The 17,566-nt window shown below is 53.5% G+C and overlaps 7 protein-coding genes across 9 annotated transcripts; 4 read left to right on the top strand and 3 right to left on the bottom strand.

The window, feature by feature from the left end:
* The first annotated feature begins 382 nt into the window (after window positions 1-382).
* On the top strand, window positions 383-2,573 carry H310_05007 (hypothetical protein). Its single transcript, XM_008869605.1, has 7 exons — window positions 383-582; window positions 652-761; window positions 812-1,114; window positions 1,169-1,367; window positions 1,427-1,535; window positions 1,620-1,687; window positions 1,740-2,573. The coding sequence occupies exons 1-7, from the start codon at window positions 409-411 to the stop codon at window positions 2,427-2,429; spliced, it is 1,653 nt and encodes a 550-aa protein (XP_008867827.1). The 5' UTR covers window positions 383-408; the 3' UTR covers window positions 2,430-2,573.
* A 98-nt stretch (window positions 2,574-2,671) lies between these two features.
* Window positions 2,672-3,646, top strand: H310_05006 (hypothetical protein). The gene has a single exon (XM_008869604.1). The coding sequence runs from the start codon at window positions 2,691-2,693 to the stop codon at window positions 3,525-3,527; it is 837 nt and encodes a 278-aa protein (XP_008867826.1). The 5' UTR covers window positions 2,672-2,690; the 3' UTR covers window positions 3,528-3,646.
* A 205-nt stretch (window positions 3,647-3,851) lies between these two features.
* Window positions 3,852-8,966, bottom strand: H310_05005 (hypothetical protein). The gene is made up of 10 exons (XM_008869603.1): window positions 8,298-8,966; window positions 8,024-8,239; window positions 7,862-7,968; window positions 7,730-7,814; window positions 7,552-7,675; window positions 7,130-7,500; window positions 6,754-7,068; window positions 6,623-6,697; window positions 5,971-6,561; window positions 3,852-5,908 (listed from the first exon to the last, which is right to left on the bottom strand). Exons 1-10 carry the CDS (start codon window positions 8,937-8,939, stop codon window positions 3,905-3,907), a joined length of 4,530 nt encoding a protein of 1,509 aa, XP_008867825.1. The 5' UTR covers window positions 8,940-8,966; the 3' UTR covers window positions 3,852-3,904.
* Window positions 8,967-9,120: 154 nt separating this feature from the next.
* On the bottom strand, window positions 9,121-10,798 carry H310_05004. 2 transcript variants are annotated; one of them, XM_008869601.1, is made up of 5 exons: window positions 10,403-10,798; window positions 10,049-10,337; window positions 9,901-9,993; window positions 9,621-9,851; window positions 9,121-9,574 (listed from the first exon to the last, which is right to left on the bottom strand). In XM_008869601.1, exons 1-5 carry the CDS (start codon window positions 10,750-10,752, stop codon window positions 9,275-9,277), a joined length of 1,263 nt encoding a protein of 420 aa, XP_008867823.1. In that variant the 5' UTR covers window positions 10,753-10,798; the 3' UTR covers window positions 9,121-9,274. The 2 variants fall into 2 exon arrangements, with proteins under 2 accessions (XP_008867823.1, XP_008867824.1); XM_008869602.1 differs by having other exon boundaries at window positions 9,121-9,851.
* A 380-nt stretch (window positions 10,799-11,178) lies between these two features.
* H310_05003 (hypothetical protein) lies at window positions 11,179-12,944 on the top strand. Its single transcript, XM_008869600.1, has 5 exons — window positions 11,179-11,601; window positions 11,655-11,943; window positions 11,987-12,079; window positions 12,130-12,351; window positions 12,416-12,944. The coding sequence occupies exons 1-5, from the start codon at window positions 11,222-11,224 to the stop codon at window positions 12,713-12,715; spliced, it is 1,284 nt and encodes a 427-aa protein (XP_008867822.1). The 5' UTR covers window positions 11,179-11,221; the 3' UTR covers window positions 12,716-12,944.
* H310_05002 lies at window positions 12,756-14,439 on the bottom strand. 2 transcript variants are annotated; one of them, XM_008869598.1, is made up of 5 exons: window positions 14,074-14,439; window positions 13,731-14,019; window positions 13,591-13,683; window positions 13,295-13,531; window positions 12,756-13,238 (listed from the first exon to the last, which is right to left on the bottom strand). In XM_008869598.1, exons 1-5 carry the CDS (start codon window positions 14,361-14,363, stop codon window positions 12,891-12,893), a joined length of 1,257 nt encoding a protein of 418 aa, XP_008867820.1. In that variant the 5' UTR covers window positions 14,364-14,439; the 3' UTR covers window positions 12,756-12,890. The 2 variants fall into 2 exon arrangements, with proteins under 2 accessions (XP_008867820.1, XP_008867821.1); XM_008869599.1 differs by having other exon boundaries at window positions 12,756-13,531.
* A 688-nt stretch (window positions 14,440-15,127) lies between these two features.
* Window positions 15,128-17,553, top strand: H310_05001 (hypothetical protein). The gene has a single exon (XM_008869597.1). The coding sequence runs from the start codon at window positions 15,154-15,156 to the stop codon at window positions 17,368-17,370; it is 2,217 nt and encodes a 738-aa protein (XP_008867819.1). The 5' UTR covers window positions 15,128-15,153; the 3' UTR covers window positions 17,371-17,553.
* Window positions 17,554-17,566: the final 13 nt, after the last annotated feature.

Raw genomic sequence — 17,566 nt, 5'->3', positions numbered from 1 at the left:
CAGCTCGGTCGTACTCAGTATCGCCGTCGAGTGCCGCACCGCCCCATCCAGCGACGAGAACGACGCATACAGAGCGGGTTGGACGCCGCTGCTTCAGGTGCGTGTTTGTGCAATCCTTCGCAAAATGCGCCCCCTCTTGAACTACCCCCTTTCCTACTCTCCACAAATTGAAATCGCACCAAGCAGGGGGGGGGGCTACCAAGTGGGGGTCGAGGTCGATAACTTTCCTTGCGTTCAAATGCAAGGTTTCTCGCTTCCTGACGAGCAACTACAGACGGGCGCTGGTGCCGCCGACTTGGCGCCCAGGTTTTTCACGAATCCGGCCGCATTTGATTGGTTATTGCATCACGCCCATCCATTGGTTGGTTGAAACACCGATTCGATCGGTGGTTCAAGCAGATATTGGCCATGAGCGACCACAGCGACACGGAGCAGGCTGAAGAAATCCACGTCGACGAGCGCCGTGCACCCAAGCGCTTGGGTGAAGACTCGAGAGATGGAGGCAGAAAGGGTACCAAGAAACAAAAGACCAAGAACGTCGGCAAGTACCTTCGTCCAGCGCCAGAAGGACAAGTCATTCGGGTACACCGCGGGACTCGTCGTTGGATAGTCTTTGTTCAACGCAGACGTGCTGAATGTGCGGTGCTGTAGACCACCAAGGACAAAAAGCTAAAAGGGGAATTGGCGCGTCACAACAAAAAGTTCCAGGAAGCCGCAGTGTCAGCCGCCAAGGCGGAAATCCTCCTCCCTGAGGAAGCCGGGCATGTCAACACTCGTCATGTGGCCGTCGTTCTCATACATGGTTCCGTAGTGTCTTGACAGCGGAAGGTTTAGAAAAGACGTATAGGTTCACACAGCAGCAGCTGGCAGAGCACGTCGATCGGAACACAGTGCAGAAGATGTTTCACTTGGACTTGCCCACGTTTGGGCCGTACAACATCGATTACACCAAGAACGGTCGAAATCTCATCTTGGGTGGTCAAAAGGGCCATTTGGCCGTCTTCGATACGCTGCGCATGAATCTCAGCTGCGAATTCCATGTGAAGGAATCGGTGCGCGACGTCAAGTTCCTCCACAACAACTCGTTATTTGCAGTTGCGCAAAAGAAATATGTGTACGTGTCGTCATGCCAAGCTGCTGCCACCGTCTAACCGAGCGAGTTGCGCAGCTACATTTACGACAACACGGGCGCCGAAGCGCACTGCATTCGCACAATGGCCGACCCGAAGCGCATGGCGTTCTTGCCCTACCATTTTTTGCTCTCGTGTGTCAGCGGCAACGGCCTCTTGAGCTACAATGACATCACGACGGGGACTCAAATCTCGACACACAAGACAAAGCTCGGCGTCTGCGACACAATGGCCTTGGTAAACCTCCTGCACCTTCCAGCGTTGTACACCTGACGGACGCATGCTCGTGTATGCAGAACCCATGGAATGCAGTGGTGAACCTTGGTCATGCTAATGGACTTGTGACATTGTGGACACCCAACATGCCCGATCCAGTCATCAAGATGCAGTGCCACCAAGGCCCCAGTACGTGCTTCCCATGCGTTCATTTGGGGAAACAAACGGATGAGCCAAACGCGTTGCTGACGATTCCCGTTCAACTCTACGTAGTTCGAGGCATGGCGGTGCACATGGATGGCAAGTACTTGGCAACCACCGGCAGCGATCGCAAACTCAAGGTGTGATCGACAAGACGTGGCGTTTTTCATTTGTGACGGACCTTTCCCATAGATTTTTGATCTGCGCACGTACAAGGAACTTCATCAGTACTACTTGAGCTCGGGTGCGACGACCGTAGACATCAGTCATCGCGGCATGGTGGCTGTTGGCTTTGGCCCGACGGTGGAAGTGTGGAAAGATGCGTTGACAACGAAGGCGTCGAGTCCATACATGATCCACCGCATGCCGGGGACTCAAGCCACGAGCGTCCGCTTTCGCCCGTTTGAGGATGTGCTCAGCATCGGTCACGCCCTCGGTTTTGCCAACATCGTCGTGCCAGGCGCGGGGGAGGCCAACTTCGATTCTTTCGAAGCGAACCCATTCGAAACCCTCAAGCAGCGCCGCGAAACGGAGGTCAAGTCGCTGTTGGAAAAGTTGCGTCCGGAAATGATTACTCTCAACCCGATGGTGATCGGCCGCGTCGACATGAACGCGAACGACGAGTACGAAGAGAAGGTTGCGACGCAGTACAAAGCCAACAACGAAGGCCGCGAGAAGCCCAAGAAAAAGATGCGCGGAAAGAACCGACCATCGCGCCGATTGCGGAAAAAACAGCAGAACGTTGTCGATATCGAAAAGCAAAAGTACAGGGACATGCTCGAGAGCAAGGCCAAAGACGACGCGCGGGCCAAGCAGGCGGCCGAGTGGAAACAAAAGATGGACTCAGTCCCGACCGCGCTCAACCGGTTCTACAAAAAGTAAACAGCGATTCCATGTATAAACATTGTCTCAAGTTCACGCTGCACGCGCATGCAAGTCGCACTATGCCCCTGCGAGGCATGGCCTCATGAGCAGCACTTGTGAAGTTAGATTTGCTTATAATGCAGTTGTCGAGATTTGAAGAGATATTCTTCCCTATTTATAGATGACATTCATTTACTGCGAACAAGATCAAAGTAAATGAAGCTTCAACACGATAGGGTATTTGGTGAAGAATGCTGACATTGCAACAAAGTGAAGGGCATGCAGAAGTTTACAGTCGCAGCGATCCAAATGGTGTCGCGCGCGACATTACCGCCAAACATTGACACTGTGCGCCGCCTTGTGGGAGAAGCGGCAGCCTCTGGAGCGTCCGTTGTTCTCCTTCCAGAGTACTGGGGGCTGTTGGGGCGAATGGACACGGACAAAGTTGCAATCCGTGAGCCTTTCCAAGATCTTTCCAAGCCCATGCAGCAATGCATGCAGTCTCTCGCCAAAGAGCACAAAATTTGGCTCATTGGGGGCACGATCCCGCTCGAAAACCCCATAGACACAACCAAAGTGTTTAACTCGACGCTTGTGTACAACCCCGCAGGCGAAGTTGTTCACCGCTACGACAAGGTTCATCTGTTTGGGTACACTCCTGGCAATGGTCAACCAGCTTACGACGAAGCGGCGACTAATTTCCGCGGCGACCTGGCCCAGCACCCAGTCGTTGACACCGTCCTCGGTCCTGTGGGCCTCTCTGTTTGCTACGACCTCCGCTTTCCCGAATTCTACCGAGCGCTGGGTCCGTGTTCGCTCGTGGTCGTGCCTGCCGCATTCACCCACACGACAGGAAAGGCGCACTGGGAAGTCCTATTGAAAGCCCGCGCGATTGAGAACCAGTGCTACGTGCTGGCATCGGCGCAGGGCGGCGTGCATGAAAATGGGCGGCACACGTGGGGGCAATCCATGCTCATCGATCCATGGGGATCCATTGTGACCGAGCTGCGCGAGGGCGAAGGGGTCGTCGTGGGAGACGTTGACCTGGCGCATCTCGAGACCATCCGCCAGCAGCTCCCATCGTTGCAACACCGATGCCTCCCATCGCGTGCCTGACGTATTTGGTGATCGTTCACATGCAAAACGATTGATTCCAGTGGTCAAGTGTCCACAGTCGCATGCGCATTGACCATGTTAATGATTGCAATTGGTGCTCTTTGGACTTTCTACGAGCGACACACTCAATCGGAACATCCACGTCCCGACCATCGCGACCGATGCTTCCCGCAAGCATTGCACGCATCCAACAAACGTGCATGCAGTGGAAGGCACACTGCTCCTAGGGGCATCACATCCATCACGCTTGCCAGTCGTAGCTTTGGGCTGTGTGCCATGTGAAGGGATCGCTCGTGTTCCTGTCTATCGTTCAACATTGCCAGATCTCCATGCAAACATGTTGTATTCCTTAAGCTCCCTCAGCGCAAATGTGGCCTTCAGACGTCCAACTGCGCGACCCACATCTCGGGCGGTGTCGCCATTGGGGCGGCTGGTGCGCTCGTTTCATCAACCTTCTCCTTGGCATTTGCTTTGGCTTCGGCAATGATGGCTGCGTTGTTTTCACGCTTGAGGCCGCGCGCCGTGGACAGACGGCGCAGGTTGATGTTTGTCTTCTTGTTCGCTTCCATGATGGCTTCTTCGATTTCGCGCATCCATTCCGCTTTCAGCGGGGCGGTCTCGGCAATCACGGTGAAACTCTTGACAGGGTTCAAGATCTGGAACGCATTGCGCACAAGGAGGCTGTCGGGGATGTCTGCGAGCCGAGTCAGACGCAGACGCAGTGACTGGTGAGCATTGAAGTTGCCTGAAATGCCCTTGTCCGCGTATAGGAGCTGATCGTTGAAGAGAAAGAAACGATAGACGCGATGGCGGCCCGTGCGGCATCTTTTGGTCAAATCGCCTTCGCGGATGAATTGCGTCGAATCATGAAGGTACACGTGGCTTCGGTTGATGCGCTTTGTGACACTCTTGAGATTCTCTACCGTCTGGCGCTTCTGAATCGAGTCCTTGAGCTTGTTCACGTACACGTGGATGTCGCCGATGACAGTCCACGGATCTGTGTCACTGGATTTGTGGCCTTCGAGCCACTCGGGCTGCTGCTGTTGCCGGTGGTGGTCGTCCGTGGACGCAGGTTCCTTGAGCGGTTCCTTTCCAAACGTATCGGACATTTGGAGTTTGGTCAGCTGGTTCGAAAACGCTTGGCGCTCGACGTGCATCTCGAGAAAGACACAGATCGAAATGCAGTAGCGGAGCATGTCGAGGCATTGTAAGACGAGACTCAAGTCACTCTGGTTGTTGCTCAAGATGGTCGTCGAGAGCGCGAGGAAGTGGAACCACACGCGTTCAAAAAGGATTTTGACCAGATCCGGGCTGATGCTGGCATCGACGCCAAAAAAGTTGAACGTAAACTTGGACCGGGCCAAGTCCTTCATCAAGTCCTCCGACTGCGTCACGGATTTGGACAGCCACATGCGAAATTTCTCGCACTCGGCGTCTGCGTTCGTCGCGTGGTCGGGTTTCGTGCTTGGCAACGTGTACGCGAGGCCCTTGAGCTGGATCGGGGTGTTTAAAATGTCGTCGTAGATGTCTTCGAGCAGCGACTTGGGGACGTCGTTCCCGTTGTCGATGCCCCGGTTGTTTTTCACAAACTGGTCCTTGGACATCTTGTTCTTCTTCACCTGAGGGTTGTGCAGGTCTGTGTTCAACATGATAATCGAGTACGCCAAGATCATAATCGTGTCCGAGCTCGAGAACGCCGTTGCACCGGCCAAATCCTCGTAGTAGCACTGAGCAAACGCCTCGACCATCCGGGCGATCTTTTGCGCTTCACCGGGCAATTTGAACCCGCCATGGGTCAGGTAGTGTCGCAGCGCCTCGACAAGCGTCATGCCCGTGAACGAGATTGCCCGGGCGTACGTAAGGCGAATGTGGAGTTTGAACTCTTCGTCGCCTTCGCCAAGGTAGTCGCCGATGTCGCTCTCGTCAAAGAACGTGTGGTAAATGCGAAGGAACGATGTGATGTCTCGTGGCGACTCTTTGATCAGCCCCATCGCGATCAGGTACTCGAGAGCTTTCTTGAAGCTCTTGGTTTCCGCGATTTCCATTCCGCGTTTGAGCAACTGCTGGCTCTTCTTTTGCAACTCGTTGCGTTCGCGCACGGTGCCATAAATCGACCCGAGTTTTTGGTTCAAAATCGGATTCGACTCGTGGTCGTCTTGTGGCTGGGGAGCGACTTCATCAGACGACGTGGCCGCGTGCGGCGACAGGTCGGGCTGCGAAGCCGCCGTGGGGCTTGTTGGACTGCTAAACTCGTCCAACTCCCACCCACCCTTCGCCATCGACAGAATTCGAGTCTTGTCGTTGCGAAGAATCAAGTGTGCGTGGCCGCTGGCGTCCATGAGACTGCGTAAAATCGCCAAGATCGTGCTTAACGCTTGCTCCTACAAACATCACAGATTCCATGTCCCTCTTGCATAACACAGCTTTGTGGTGAGCAACGTACGCCAATATCCAGCGCATTCGAGTCGTCGGCGTCGCTGGACCCGCCGTTCACGCAGCTTGTTTCAGTGATGCTGCACAGAGCGGCGCAGAACTGTTCGAATACCTTCCATTGCTGGACAAACTGACGGTCCATGTCAAAGTTGAGGAAAATCTCGACCACGTTGTGCGGGAGTTGAAACCACGGCATGAGTTCGTGGAGCACCAACGACTGGAAGATGGCCGCAGTCGGGCCGGGGCTGCGTAGGATCCGCAGGAACACGTTCTCAAACAACAACGCGAGTTCGACTTTCAAATGCAGTCGGTACTGATTCCACAGCGTCGTGACAAGGCTGAGAGCAGCACGCATGACCGACTCGGACCACATCACACAGGCCGAATTCACGACGCTGCACACAAACCGACGGATCTGCTGGCCAAACACTGGGTGGTCCTTGAATACGGGTGGACCGCTCAGGAGGGCAACGTCCAGCATATGCAGTGTGTTTGTGATCGACGCACAGTCTTTCTCATACGCTTGATCGACCGTCGAGCAATTGCGCTTTGTGGCATATTTACTCAGGGTTGCTATGAGCTGGTATGCATTGCACTCAGCCTACGTCCATCGCACCAAACTCAATGACACAATTCCTAGAGAAGCGAATGATCGACCATACCGTGGTTTGTAGCAGCCCCTTGATGCAATGCTGAATCTCGTGACAAAACCCCGCCGAGTAGATGGACGAATGGCCCTGGATAGAACAGTTGGAGACGAGAGATGGTTTGAAATTGGTGGCGGGTAACGTACCTTGATAATGTTGAGGGCGTTTTCGTTCATACGGGCAATCTCGACCGTTGTCACGGCTTCGCTTGCGACACCGTACACGATATTGGCGAGCAAGCCATCTCTGGACGCAATCGACGGGTGGTTGGCCGCGAAAAGTTTGGATAAGTTGGCCTGGATCATGTTCTTGTCGACGTCGACGCGCCGAATGACCGAGTGGATCATGTCTTCCAAGGCCGCGCGGGCCGCGCCATCGTCGAAATCGTTAACAAACAGAAGCGCTTTGGTCACTTCGTGCAAAATGACCGACGAAAACTCGTGCGCGTACTGCTTGATCACCTACCATCACAACACAATGAGCGCGGTGACTTCGTCGAAGAGACTATCGAGGACGACGTGCCTTCGACAGCACTCCCATCACAATCGGCACGCGGTCCCGCAACCCTTGCTGGCACGACGTGTTGATGGTTTCGACAAGCGCTGTCAGCAAGTACGCGTCGTTTTTCATCACGTGGCGTTTGACCAGATCCGAATCCAACAGCGTCTCGAGCCTTGCGATTGCTTGGACTGCAATCGTCCCCTGCCGCATGTGGCACGACACGAGCAGTGGGTACATATACTTGATCAGCGTCGACAAGTCGTCGTCTGAGCTGGCATCATTTACTGACGCCGCCCGCGACAACGACGGAGCCGTCGCCAACTTGTCTCTGGTCGCCATCTCGGATCGAACAACTTCGACCGCTTTCGTCGCATCGCCTTTGCTATCTCCGTCTACTCACCGGTGATGAACTTTTCAATTCATGTCCGTTCGATCTGGATTACCGTCGAAGAATGCAGTGCGGGTCTTCGGTCGGGGCGCGTGTGCGTTGAGCGGCACGGGGCCGTGCGGGGAGTTGGCAAGCGTGGCGTGCCACCACAAGGGTTTCAAGTACTCGACGAGGCCAATCTACAACGACAAGAATGTAGCGGATGGCCTTCCACCCGTCGCAATCTTCCGTACGTGTTTTTTGTAGCAGATCGACACCTCCATGTTGGTGTGGATGTCGACGGAGTGGCCATGGGGAGTTTTGTCGATCTTCATGTACCTGCATGCCCATGTCAGTAGTCGTACCAAGATGCGACGGCGCAGTACCCGTATGGCACTTTCTCGCCTTTCTTGGGGAACACGACGGCAATGTCTGTGATCGACGACGAAGCGGACCGTTTGAAGCACATGTACAGCTTTTCACCGCTTACTCCCTGGGAACATTACGTTGTTCAAGGGGTTGATCGTACCCAGAAGGAAAGGACCTACCGCGTTGAGGTTGGCCGCCACGCCACGCCGTTGGACGAATTCGTAGTTGGGCGGCGGGCACTCGCCTCGTTCAGGGTAAATCAAGATGATGTCGCTGATGGGCGGGCGCTTGTATCCAAAAGCAGACGGCGTTTCGCGCTTTTGACACAAATACACGAACTGGCCACGACGCCCGCGGTTGAGATCGGCCTTGATGCCACCGGGAGACTTTTCAATCTGCACGAAGAAGCAAAAGGATGAAAAACCCAACGAGTAGTCCGAAAACGGACTCAACCTTTTCGAAGTCTTCGGGTGTGACGTCGCCGCTGAACACAACGACGAGATCCGTGATGGGAGGTTGCATCGGTGCAAAACCGTCCTCGTCGGCGCTCTCCTCGTCATGTTCACTGTCTTTTGTCTTGAGGAATGTAGATTTCCACTGGTGATAGTTCGACTTCATCTTTTGCGCCATGGGACTTCTCAAAAGCGACGTGGACGTCGACCCGAGAATCACGCTGCTCTCTTCGGACGCTTGTACAGCGTTCGCAATCGCGGATGATGTCACTGGCATGCAATGCAGTTGCTTGAGTAGCGGCGATGCAGTGGTGCTGGGTTGGATCGTTTGTAGATAAATATCACGTAAATGCTGAAACGCGGACGGGTCTGAGTCCGTCTCTTTCAGCAGCACACGAATATGTTCCGCCAGCGGCTCTTCCGCGGGAATCGTAGGCACAAGCATGTGCACTTCGCAGTTGACGGGGGCATAGCGTGTCGGAGATGGCGGCCCTGACAGCACAGGCGACAGACACGACGATCCAGTGCGGTCATGCCCCGACGTAGGCGAGGTTAGCGAGAAGGACGATGAAGTGCGGTCGTGCCCAGGAACAGTACCGTCCGGCACAGGCACATGTAGCCGATCCAGCGCGCGCTCGGACATCGCGGTGGCTTTGTCGAGTTAAATTTGGACCTGTCATCTGTAACAGCCCCATCATGGTGGGGGGAGAACGGAACGATGGTGATCATGTAACTGCTCACGTAATACCAATCGAGAGAATCATATTTGACTTGATGTCAGTATACAATTTGATGCATTTATTCATTTCCCACGTAACGACGGCGTCCTAAATCCAATCTTTTTGCGACATATCACGATGGACCTCGTGGCTCCATGGCGGTATTGCGACATCGGAAACGAAGATATATCGCTTCTGTGGCGGCAACGATTACACCGTCGTTATTGACTACGTTCTAGTTGTGCCATTACGCGGCATACTACTCGGCTCTCAATGTCGCCAGCAGAGTCGTGATATCATCGACAGACAAGTCCGTGTCGGGCTTTCGCAACAACGCGGCAAGGACGTCACTACTGGACGTGGATGTATTGTTGAAGTGCTGCAAATTGCTTGTGCTGTGGCTCTTGAGCCGGTCGCTGTACTTTTCTCGATTCTGTGCCACCCACTGGTGGTATCGAATGACCTGTTCAGGGGTCAATATTGCCTGGATCGTATCGGAGTGTGTCTGCATCGCGGCTGCTTGCATCGCCAAGCATTCTTGGAATTGCGACATGTTTCCCTACTCCAGCGGATTACATTGGATGCATCCCTGATTGACAATGTACCAGCGATGCGGCGATCCGGCGGCGCTCGATCTTGGTCTGCTCGCTGTCTTGGTTCGCGCGGTAGTGACCCTTGATTTTCTCTTCCTGCTCGTACAAGATGGCGACTTCCGACGACATGGACGACCACAGCCCATCTTTCTTGCCACCATCCTTGCGCTGTTCCAACGCCTCACCTGCTTTCTTACTCGATGACGACGGCGTTTGAAGCGTGCGAGCGAAAAACGCGTCGTCCTAGCGAGGAAATGGGATGATTCGTTCGGGTCACGACAAGCACATGCACCTGGAGACTCATCCACAGCAGGAAGCACGTGTACGGCGGCAAGAGTAGACCGTCAAGTTGGTGAAAGTGATATTTGATCAGGGCTTGCCGTTCCTAAGATGATGAAAACATTTGAGGGGCTACGGGCACATCCTTAGGTCAGACGAACCTCGGAATTCGGTCCATATCGATCCTTGAGTAACTGCGCCACCTGACCCAACTCGTCCTCGACGTCCGCGGGGAGCGGGGCGTTCGGTGGGAGTGGAGCTAATTTTTCATATAGCGACGTAATCATCTGGGCCTTCACTGCCGTGATAGTCTTGTCCGCCGTATCCAAGTGCTCCATGCGAGTGATATCGATGTCTTCAGTCAACTGGGCAACCTTCTCTTCCAGGAGTTCCAAGTACTGCTTCTTGCGACGCCGACTGTCGCGAGCGGAAATGCGGTTCCGTTCTAATCTGTAAAAAACAATGCAAACTTCATGACGACCTGATTTTGGAAAAAAATGAGCATGGCACACTACCGCTTGCGACGTTTCTCGTCTTCGGTGTCGAGGTCATTGTCACCACCAAAGCGAGGTGATTGAGGACCATCGCCACCATCTGACGATGCCGCACTGCCTCTTTCAATTGAAGAGCTCCTTCTGTTGTACGTCATTGCAGGGACATCGCTCTTGGGCGTGCTAGAGCCTGGCATGGGGTTGAACGAAAAGTCGATGGGTGCTGCCTTGGGCATCGCTAGGCCGAGCGATGTGGATATTTGGTGGAGCGATACATCTTCGTATGGTCCTTTCGTCGACCCACCGGCGTTCTCAAGAAAGTAATTCGCGAGGTCGCTATCTTGGAGACCCTGCGTGGATGTCATCGCGTCCATTTCGTCGACGAGATAATCAATGTCGGTCACATCTGCCGCGAAATCGTCTGTGCTCTTATTTAGGGGTATAACTAAATCCCTATCTAAATCCCTATCAGTAATTCGGATATCAAGGGCTCACGGTACAACTGTATATTGAAAGTGGGACATAAAATACCCTAGATAACTCATTTCATAGGGTATTCATGCATCTCCCGAGCTGAAAGGGAGTGTCTATATCCTGCCCAGATAGCTACATGTTGAGAGCAATGGGATGGACGGTTTTGCATGCCCTCCAACGAACCCAGGTGAGTTGTGTACCGAGCTCTGCATGCACCTAGAGGATGCGCGGCTCTTTCATGCATCTTCCTTTCGATTGGACACTCGGTCCCACATCCAGATCAAACGCCTTGTCTGCCTCTCTTGGTTATCCGGATATTCGGATATATTCGATCGCCTCGACGACTTCCAACATATTTGTGCTGGAAAGATGGCCGCCGCCGCCATTAACTTGGACGAGATTGACGAATCGATTAACTTTTGCCCAGAAGATGATGAGCTGCTGGACTACTTGCTGTCCGGAACGGGAGGACCAGAAGGGCTGCTGGACGAGCTTACCCTAGGAGCTCCGAACGAAGCACTCGACGTCATCCCGACAGTGATGTCGTCGAATTCGGCGACAGAGGACGATTATGCATTCGTTGCCGCGGCAACTCAAATGCATGCGCCGCCTCCTGCACACAGTGGTGCTCACCATGCTTCCGTGGAGACTGCCAGCATAACATCGTCGGCCGAGTTCGATGCCCCTGACTCCCCTTCAAACTTGGTGGAGAATGATCAGGATACAGACGACGAAAAGAGGCGCAAACGGTACACCGCAAATACTCCAAATCGACAAAGACCGGAACTGACTCATTCTATAGCCTTGAGCGCAATCGCATCTCCGCACGTGAAAGTCGCGCCCGGAAGAAGCAGTACTTAGAGCTGCTCAAGAAAAAGGTGGCCCAACTGACAGAGGACATCGCGTCTGCCCGTGGCCGGCACTTGGAGTCGGCCGATCGCACTCTGTCGAGCCTCAAATCTCGACTGGTGTCTTCGCTCTATGATAAAATCGCGCATTTGAGTCCACACATGCCACTCGATCCTACAGTGCTGGACTCACTTAGACGAGGCGTGCAGCTCTTGCCCTTGCGATTTGGCCCAAATTCCAACGTACGCTTCTCGTTAATTGTATGACTAAAGTACGACCTTGCAGGAACGCCGCGCTGTTGTGAACTACCGCTTCAAGCAACTGGACAGTCTCCTCTTGCCTCCATATACTCGGTTCCTTCTATGGATGAGCAACCAGGTACACTGAGGCGTGCCCTACAGCATCTAAACAAGGGTGATTGGCTTTAGGACGAAGGGTTCTACACAAAGTCGAACCTATCCCCGCCTGTGTCGTCGAAAAAAACTGACGAGCCGCGAAAGGATACCGTAGCCAAGAAGGACGGGCTATGGTCGGCGCTGTCGACGGAGCTCGCGCTCACATATGAGCAGGAGGAAAAGATCAAGGGGCATTACCGCGCGAGCGACTCGAAGACCGCTGCCTTGGAGCGTCGAAAGATTGCGATGGCTGTGGTATGATTCGATCTCACTCCATGTATATGGCAATCAAGCTGGTAATTGAAGTCCACTTGTGCAGAACTACTTGCACCTACTCAAGCAAAACATGGCGGAACGGGGACAGGCCGTCCAGGCGCAATCAGACAAAATCCAAGCGATCCTGACTCCTGACCAGACCATCCGATTCCACAAGTGGACGATCACCCATCGAGCCAACCACTCGGCGTCACTGAAAGCCCGTAGCCTTGTTCAAGTGTCGCTCTCTTCCGACATCAGCTCGATTTTGCACAAGTCCGACGACGAGTTGGATCCCCAGGATATCACGACGATGCTGGCGACGCTGTCAAAGCAAGGGACGGCACTGGCGGCGCGTCCGTGAGCATTGAAATGCAGCTGTCGCAGCCTTCACACCTCCTTGGGCGGCATTCAACAATGAGGTGTACATTACGAAATAGATGGATAATAAGAGTTTGCAGCAATCAACGAGCATCTGGTGGTGCAATTGCCACTGGGTCGGAGGAGCAGGCCGACAATTCAATGCACAAGTTTCAGAGTTACCGCTGGCCATGCTGACCAGGTGTCGTTGACGCAATTTGGTCTTGACCGGGTGGCGCTTTCTTTGACAGCGTCGCGAGAAGCGAGGTCACATCTTCCACTGTCAAGTCGCGGTCTTCTTTGTGTAAAATCGTGCTAATCTTGGCGCTTGGATCCAACCCTGACGAGGGAGCGAACTGCAGTCCGTTCTCCTTAAGCATGTCTGAGTGTGTTGTGCGGTTGGTCATTGCCCACTGCTGGTATCGGATCGTTTGGTCGGGGGACAGTATCGACTGAATTGAGTCTGAATACGACTGGACCGCCTCGGATCTCTCCGCCATGTTTACTTTGAGCTGGTGCAGATACGTCTACACGGATGTTGTAACGAGCATACACTGTCGGCTTGCGATTTCATTCAGCATACCACGGCCATTGCGATCTTCCGGCGCTCCAACTTGGCCGTCTTCGAGTCGCTCGCGCGATAATGTCCCTTGATCTTTTCTTCTTGCTCATATGTTAGACCGAGCTCCGTTGACAGCGCCGACCACAGACCGTCCTTCTTGGCCACGGAGTCCTTGCGGTCACCATCTCTGAATGATTTTGACTTGACGCTTCCTCCAGGTGTCGGTGATGTGTTGGCCTTTGTGTAAAAGGACTCGTCCTACAAGTATGCTCGTCGTGACATGTCGAGGCATCCCTCGGTTTGATGAGAAAGACTACCTGGATGCTCATCCACAGCAAGAACCGTGTATAGGGCGGCAGCAACAGGCTATCGAGCTGCGTGAAGTGGTAATTGACCACAGCTTGCCTTTCCTACGGCGATGATTGTAAAACAACACGTTGGCGGATAGACAGAGTACCTTGGCATTTGGCCCAAACCGGTCTTGGATGGAATGGACGCCTGCGCGCACCTCAGCGTCGACAGAAGGAGGCAGGGGTGTGTTTGGCGGGTAATTGTCCAGGAGCTTGTTTAACGACGTCACAAGTTGGTTCTTGAGCGCATTGATGGTACTGTCGGCCGAGTCCAAATGAACCTCGCGCGCTTCGTCAATCTCTTCCGTCAATTGAGCCACTTTGCCTTCGAGGAGTTCCAGGTATTGCTTCTTTCGCCGGCGACTTTGTCTGGCCGATTCCCGATTGCGCTCGAGTCTGCATGTGTGAGGTAAGACGGAGGGAACATGATAACTCACATCCAGGTGTTACCTCTTGCGTCGTCGTCCTTCCTCTGTGCCTTGCTCGTTCTCGCCACCCGTAGGGGACTCTGGACCGTCTAGCTCCGACGATCCATTGCTAGCTGTTTCTATGGATCTCTTGTTGCCACCGATGGCCTGAGATCCTTCGAACCCACTCAATGAGGTCGGTCTGCTCGTGTTGGAGTCACGTATGAGTGGGATGTCCGATTCGCCTGCGCAATAGAACGAGAGCAAGTCATCGTCTTCAGGTGCCAAGTTGAGCTCTTCGACTGAAGCAACGTAATCCAATTCTGCCGCCATCGTCGTCAAGTGAGCTCCTCGATGGCAGTGTGGAAAGTCGTCGGCGGGGCTGCTTGCGGGGGTTGTGGGATGCAACGATATTCAAAACCCATTTCAAGGGCACGCTGGAATGAAATTAGGATATATCCTTCTATAGTAATTTATTACATTCCCTTCAAGCCTTGAGAACATGAATTCACATGTCAAAATGACACTATTTTAATAACGTGTGTCCCCCCATCCTCAACGGGAAGTGTAAACGAACGAGAATCGCCCTCTCGCCAATTCAAGCACAGCCATTATTGCCGCACGACCTTCTCATCAAGATCACATCTTACCCGGAGCAAAAATGTCTTCCCTTTGGTTTATGTTGGGTCGTCACCACTCGCATATCGTTCCCTCTGTATGGTGCTCGTGGACGGGGACAGTCTACCGAGTCTCATGATTGGACAAAATATCCTCAATCCGCGACGGTCACCGAGTATCATGATTGGACAAAATATCTAATGTATACATATGCTTGTCCTGGACAATCCAGTTTTCAAAAGCACGGTCGAAACATGGGCTCAAAGGGACAGCGGTCATCTCTGTTGGGCGGGCTGGAATGAAGGGAAGGGTACTTGTCGTCAAGGTCGCGGACTGCTCGAGTTGCACGCAAAATATCGAGCTCATTTTTGGATAAAGACTGTAACAGAATTCAAGGCATACCGAGGCCCTTACGAATGAAGGTGGAGCTAATAATTCTTCATCCGGATGAAAGGTTATCTGGACATTGATACGTTTGCCAACTGCGCACCGCATATTCCAAACGATGGCGTCGAAGCCGCTAATTGAGCTGGAAACAGGGTGGCAGAAGATCAAGGTTGCCGTGGATGTGCTACTCGAGATCCTGAACAAGGGGTTTGACAAGGTCCCAAAGTCCCCCTTTCCTCCCAAGGAATATATGCCGGTGTATACGGTGTGCTATGACATGTGCACGCAACGGACCCCGTACAACTGGTCTGCGCAACTGTACACGCGCCATGGGGAAACATTCGAGACTTACCTCCAGCAAAACGTGCTTCCAGCGCTCCAGAACCAGCACGACGAATTCTTGTTGAATGAACTGCACCGTCGGTGGCAAAACCACAAACTCATGAACAAGTGGATGGCCATGTTCTTTACGTACTTGAATCGGTACTACGTCCACCACAATTCGTTGCCAAAGCTGGAAGAGGCGGGTTTGTCCAACTTCAAACTTGTTGTGTTCAATGTGATCAAGAAGGACGTTGTCGATGCCATGTTGGAGCTGATCGAAAAGGAACGCGAGGGTGAGATAGTCGACACGACTCTTTTGCGCAGCTGCATCGAAGTGTTCGAGACGATGGGCATGAAAACGCTGGACGTGTACGTGGCGGACTTTGAGGATCCGTTCATCAAGCGCAGCACAGCGTACTACGCGACCAAGGCGCAGGCGTGGCTCGAGGTCGACTCGACGCCGGCGTATATGATGAAGACAGAGGAGAGCCTCAAAAACGAATCCAGCCGCGTCGCGCGGTACATGCATTCGACGACGGAGGCCAAGTTGCTTCGCGCGCTTGAAGTCGAGCTCCTCGAAAAGCACCAAAAGCAACTGTTGGAACGGGAAAATTCCGGTTGCATCGCCCTCCTCCAGAACGACAAGTCGGACGATTTGTCCCGCATGTACCGTCTTTTCTCTCGGGTGCCGGAAGGTTTGGCACCGATCGCCGCGCTAGTCCGACGACACGTTGAAGCGGTTGGGAACCAGATCGTCGACCTCCGCACGCAAGCCATCACGACGGACAACATTAAAGATCCGTCTGCGGACCCGGCATTCATCAAAGAAATCTTGGCCCTTCACGACAAGTACGTGAAGGTGGTGCAGGAGCAGTTTGGCGGCAACTCGCTCTTCCAGAAGGCGCTCAAGGAGGCATTTGTCGAATTTGTAAACAAGGACGTGGGGAAGGACTGCTCGGCAAAGCTCATGAGCACGTTTTGCGACCGTATACTCAAGTCGGGCGGCGAGAAGCTTAGCGACACACAAGTCGAGGAGTACTTGGAGAAGGTGGTGCACGTGTTTTCATACCTCATGGACAAAGACTTGTTTGCCGAGATTTATCGCAACCAACTCGCAAAGCGGCTGCTCAACCAGCGATCGAGCTCGGATGACGCAGAAATTTGCATGATTTCAAAGCTCAAGCTCCGCTGCGGCGCACAGTTTACGGGCAAGATGGAAGGGATGTTGAACGATTTAGCGATCGGTGGCGATCACCAAGCCGAATTTGATGTGTTTCAACGGACCCACAACCACACCACGATCGAGTTTGGCGTCCAGGTGCTCACAACCGGTCACTGGCCGTCGTATCAGCCGCTGCAAGTCCACCTCCCGCCTCCCATGGTCAAGTGCATGTCGCTGTTTAAGACATACTACGACTCGATGACGAGTCATCGCCGCCTCCAGTGGATCCATTCCCTCGGCAACGCCACCGTGCGCGCCACGTATGCCAACAAGAAGTGGTATGACCTCCAGGTCACGACGCTGCAAGCAGTGGCCTTGGTGCTGTTCAACACGGACGAATCGCTCACGTTTGACCAGTTGCAAGAAAGCTTGAACGTGTCGCCCGACATACTCAAGCGCATCCTTCACTCTCTCTCGTGTGGCAAGTTCAAAGTTGTGAAAAAAACGCCCGAGAACAAGAACATTGCGACGACCGACACGTTCCAAGCGAACGCGTCGTTTGCATCGCCTGTGCGCAAGCTGCGCATCCCGATGGCGTCGCTCGAGGAAAGCCACAACCCCAAACATGTTGAAGAAGATCGAAGTATTGCGATTGAAGCTGCGATTGTGCGCATCATGAAGGCGCGAAAGACGCTCAACCATCAACAATTGATCTCGGAGGTGCTTAGCCAGCTCTCGTTCTTCACACCCAACCCCAAGCTCATCAAGCGCCGCATTGAAGCTTTGATCGATCGAGAGTATTTGGAGCGCGACCCCGAGTCCACGACCACGTACCGATACTTAGCGTAGGGGACATGCATGCACACAGGGAAGGATGGTGAGAGATCAATGTAGACTCGTAGTACACTTTACCGTCGTTCCTAGCCTACGCTTTCCTGGTCCTTCCGATGGGAGCGCCGCCGCGGTGCCGCTATGTACTTCGCAATATTCTGACAAAAAAGTAATGCCAATGAGAATTCCCGAAAAATCCCCAATATTTTGTTTA

This window comes from Aphanomyces invadans (assembly GCF_000520115.1).
Source record: "Aphanomyces invadans strain NJM9701 unplaced genomic scaffold supercont1.8, whole genome shotgun sequence".
NCBI lineage: Eukaryota > Oomycota > Saprolegniomycetes > Saprolegniales > Verrucalvaceae > Aphanomyces > Aphanomyces invadans.
The sequence above is the reverse complement of the archived record's forward strand: the minus strand, read 5'-3'. Positions and strand labels throughout refer to the sequence as shown.

Bases quoted from the DNA above. Each gene is read 5' to 3' on its own strand.
- H310_05001 (XM_008869597.1), top strand. From the start codon at position 15,154: ATGGCGTCGAAGCCGCTAATTGAGCTGGAAACAGGGTGGCAGAAGATC.
- H310_05007 (XM_008869605.1), top strand. From the start codon at position 409: ATGAGCGACCACAGCGACACGGAGCAGGCTGAAGAAATCCACGTCGAC. The intron at 762-811 runs GCATGTCAACAC...ATGGTTCCGTAG, and splicing joins CTCCTCCCTGAGGAAGCCGG to TGTCTTGACAGCGGAAGGTT. The intron at 1,688-1,739 runs GTGTGATCGACA...CCTTTCCCATAG, and splicing joins GCAGCGATCGCAAACTCAAG to ATTTTTGATCTGCGCACGTA.
- H310_05003 (XM_008869600.1), top strand. From the start codon at position 11,222: ATGGCCGCCGCCGCCATTAACTTGGACGAGATTGACGAATCGATTAAC. The intron at 11,602-11,654 runs GTACACCGCAAA...CTCATTCTATAG, and splicing joins GACGAAAAGAGGCGCAAACG to CCTTGAGCGCAATCGCATCT. The intron at 12,080-12,129 runs GTACACTGAGGC...GATTGGCTTTAG, and splicing joins TTCTATGGATGAGCAACCAG to GACGAAGGGTTCTACACAAA.
- H310_05006 (XM_008869604.1), top strand. From the start codon at position 2,691: ATGCAGAAGTTTACAGTCGCAGCGATCCAAATGGTGTCGCGCGCGACA.
- H310_05004 (XM_008869601.1), bottom strand. From the start codon at position 10,752: ATGGACGCGATGACATCCACGCAGGGTCTCCAAGATAGCGACCTCGCG. The intron at 10,338-10,402 runs GTAGTGTGCCAT...TGTTTTTTACAG, and splicing joins GACGAGAAACGTCGCAAGCG to ATTAGAACGGAACCGCATTT. The intron at 9,994-10,048 runs GTTCGTCTGACC...TCATCATCTTAG, and splicing joins GATATGGACCGAATTCCGAG to GAACGGCAAGCCCTGATCAA.
- H310_05002 (XM_008869598.1), bottom strand. From the start codon at position 14,363: ATGGCGGCAGAATTGGATTACGTTGCTTCAGTCGAAGAGCTCAACTTG. The intron at 13,532-13,590 runs GTAGTCTTTCTC...GCATACTTGTAG, and splicing joins TGCTGTGGATGAGCATCCAG to GACGAGTCCTTTTACACAAA. The intron at 13,239-13,294 runs GTATGCTGAATG...ACATCCGTGTAG, and splicing joins GGAAGATCGCAATGGCCGTG to ACGTATCTGCACCAGCTCAA.
- H310_05005 (XM_008869603.1), bottom strand. From the start codon at position 8,939: ATGTCCGAGCGCGCGCTGGATCGGCTACATGTGCCTGTGCCGGACGGT. The intron at 6,698-6,753 runs GTACGTTACCCG...TGTTCTATCCAG, and splicing joins ACGCCCTCAACATTATCAAG to GGCCATTCGTCCATCTACTC. The intron at 6,562-6,622 runs GTATGGTCGATC...CGATGGACGTAG, and splicing joins AGGGGCTGCTACAAACCACG to GCTGAGTGCAATGCATACCA.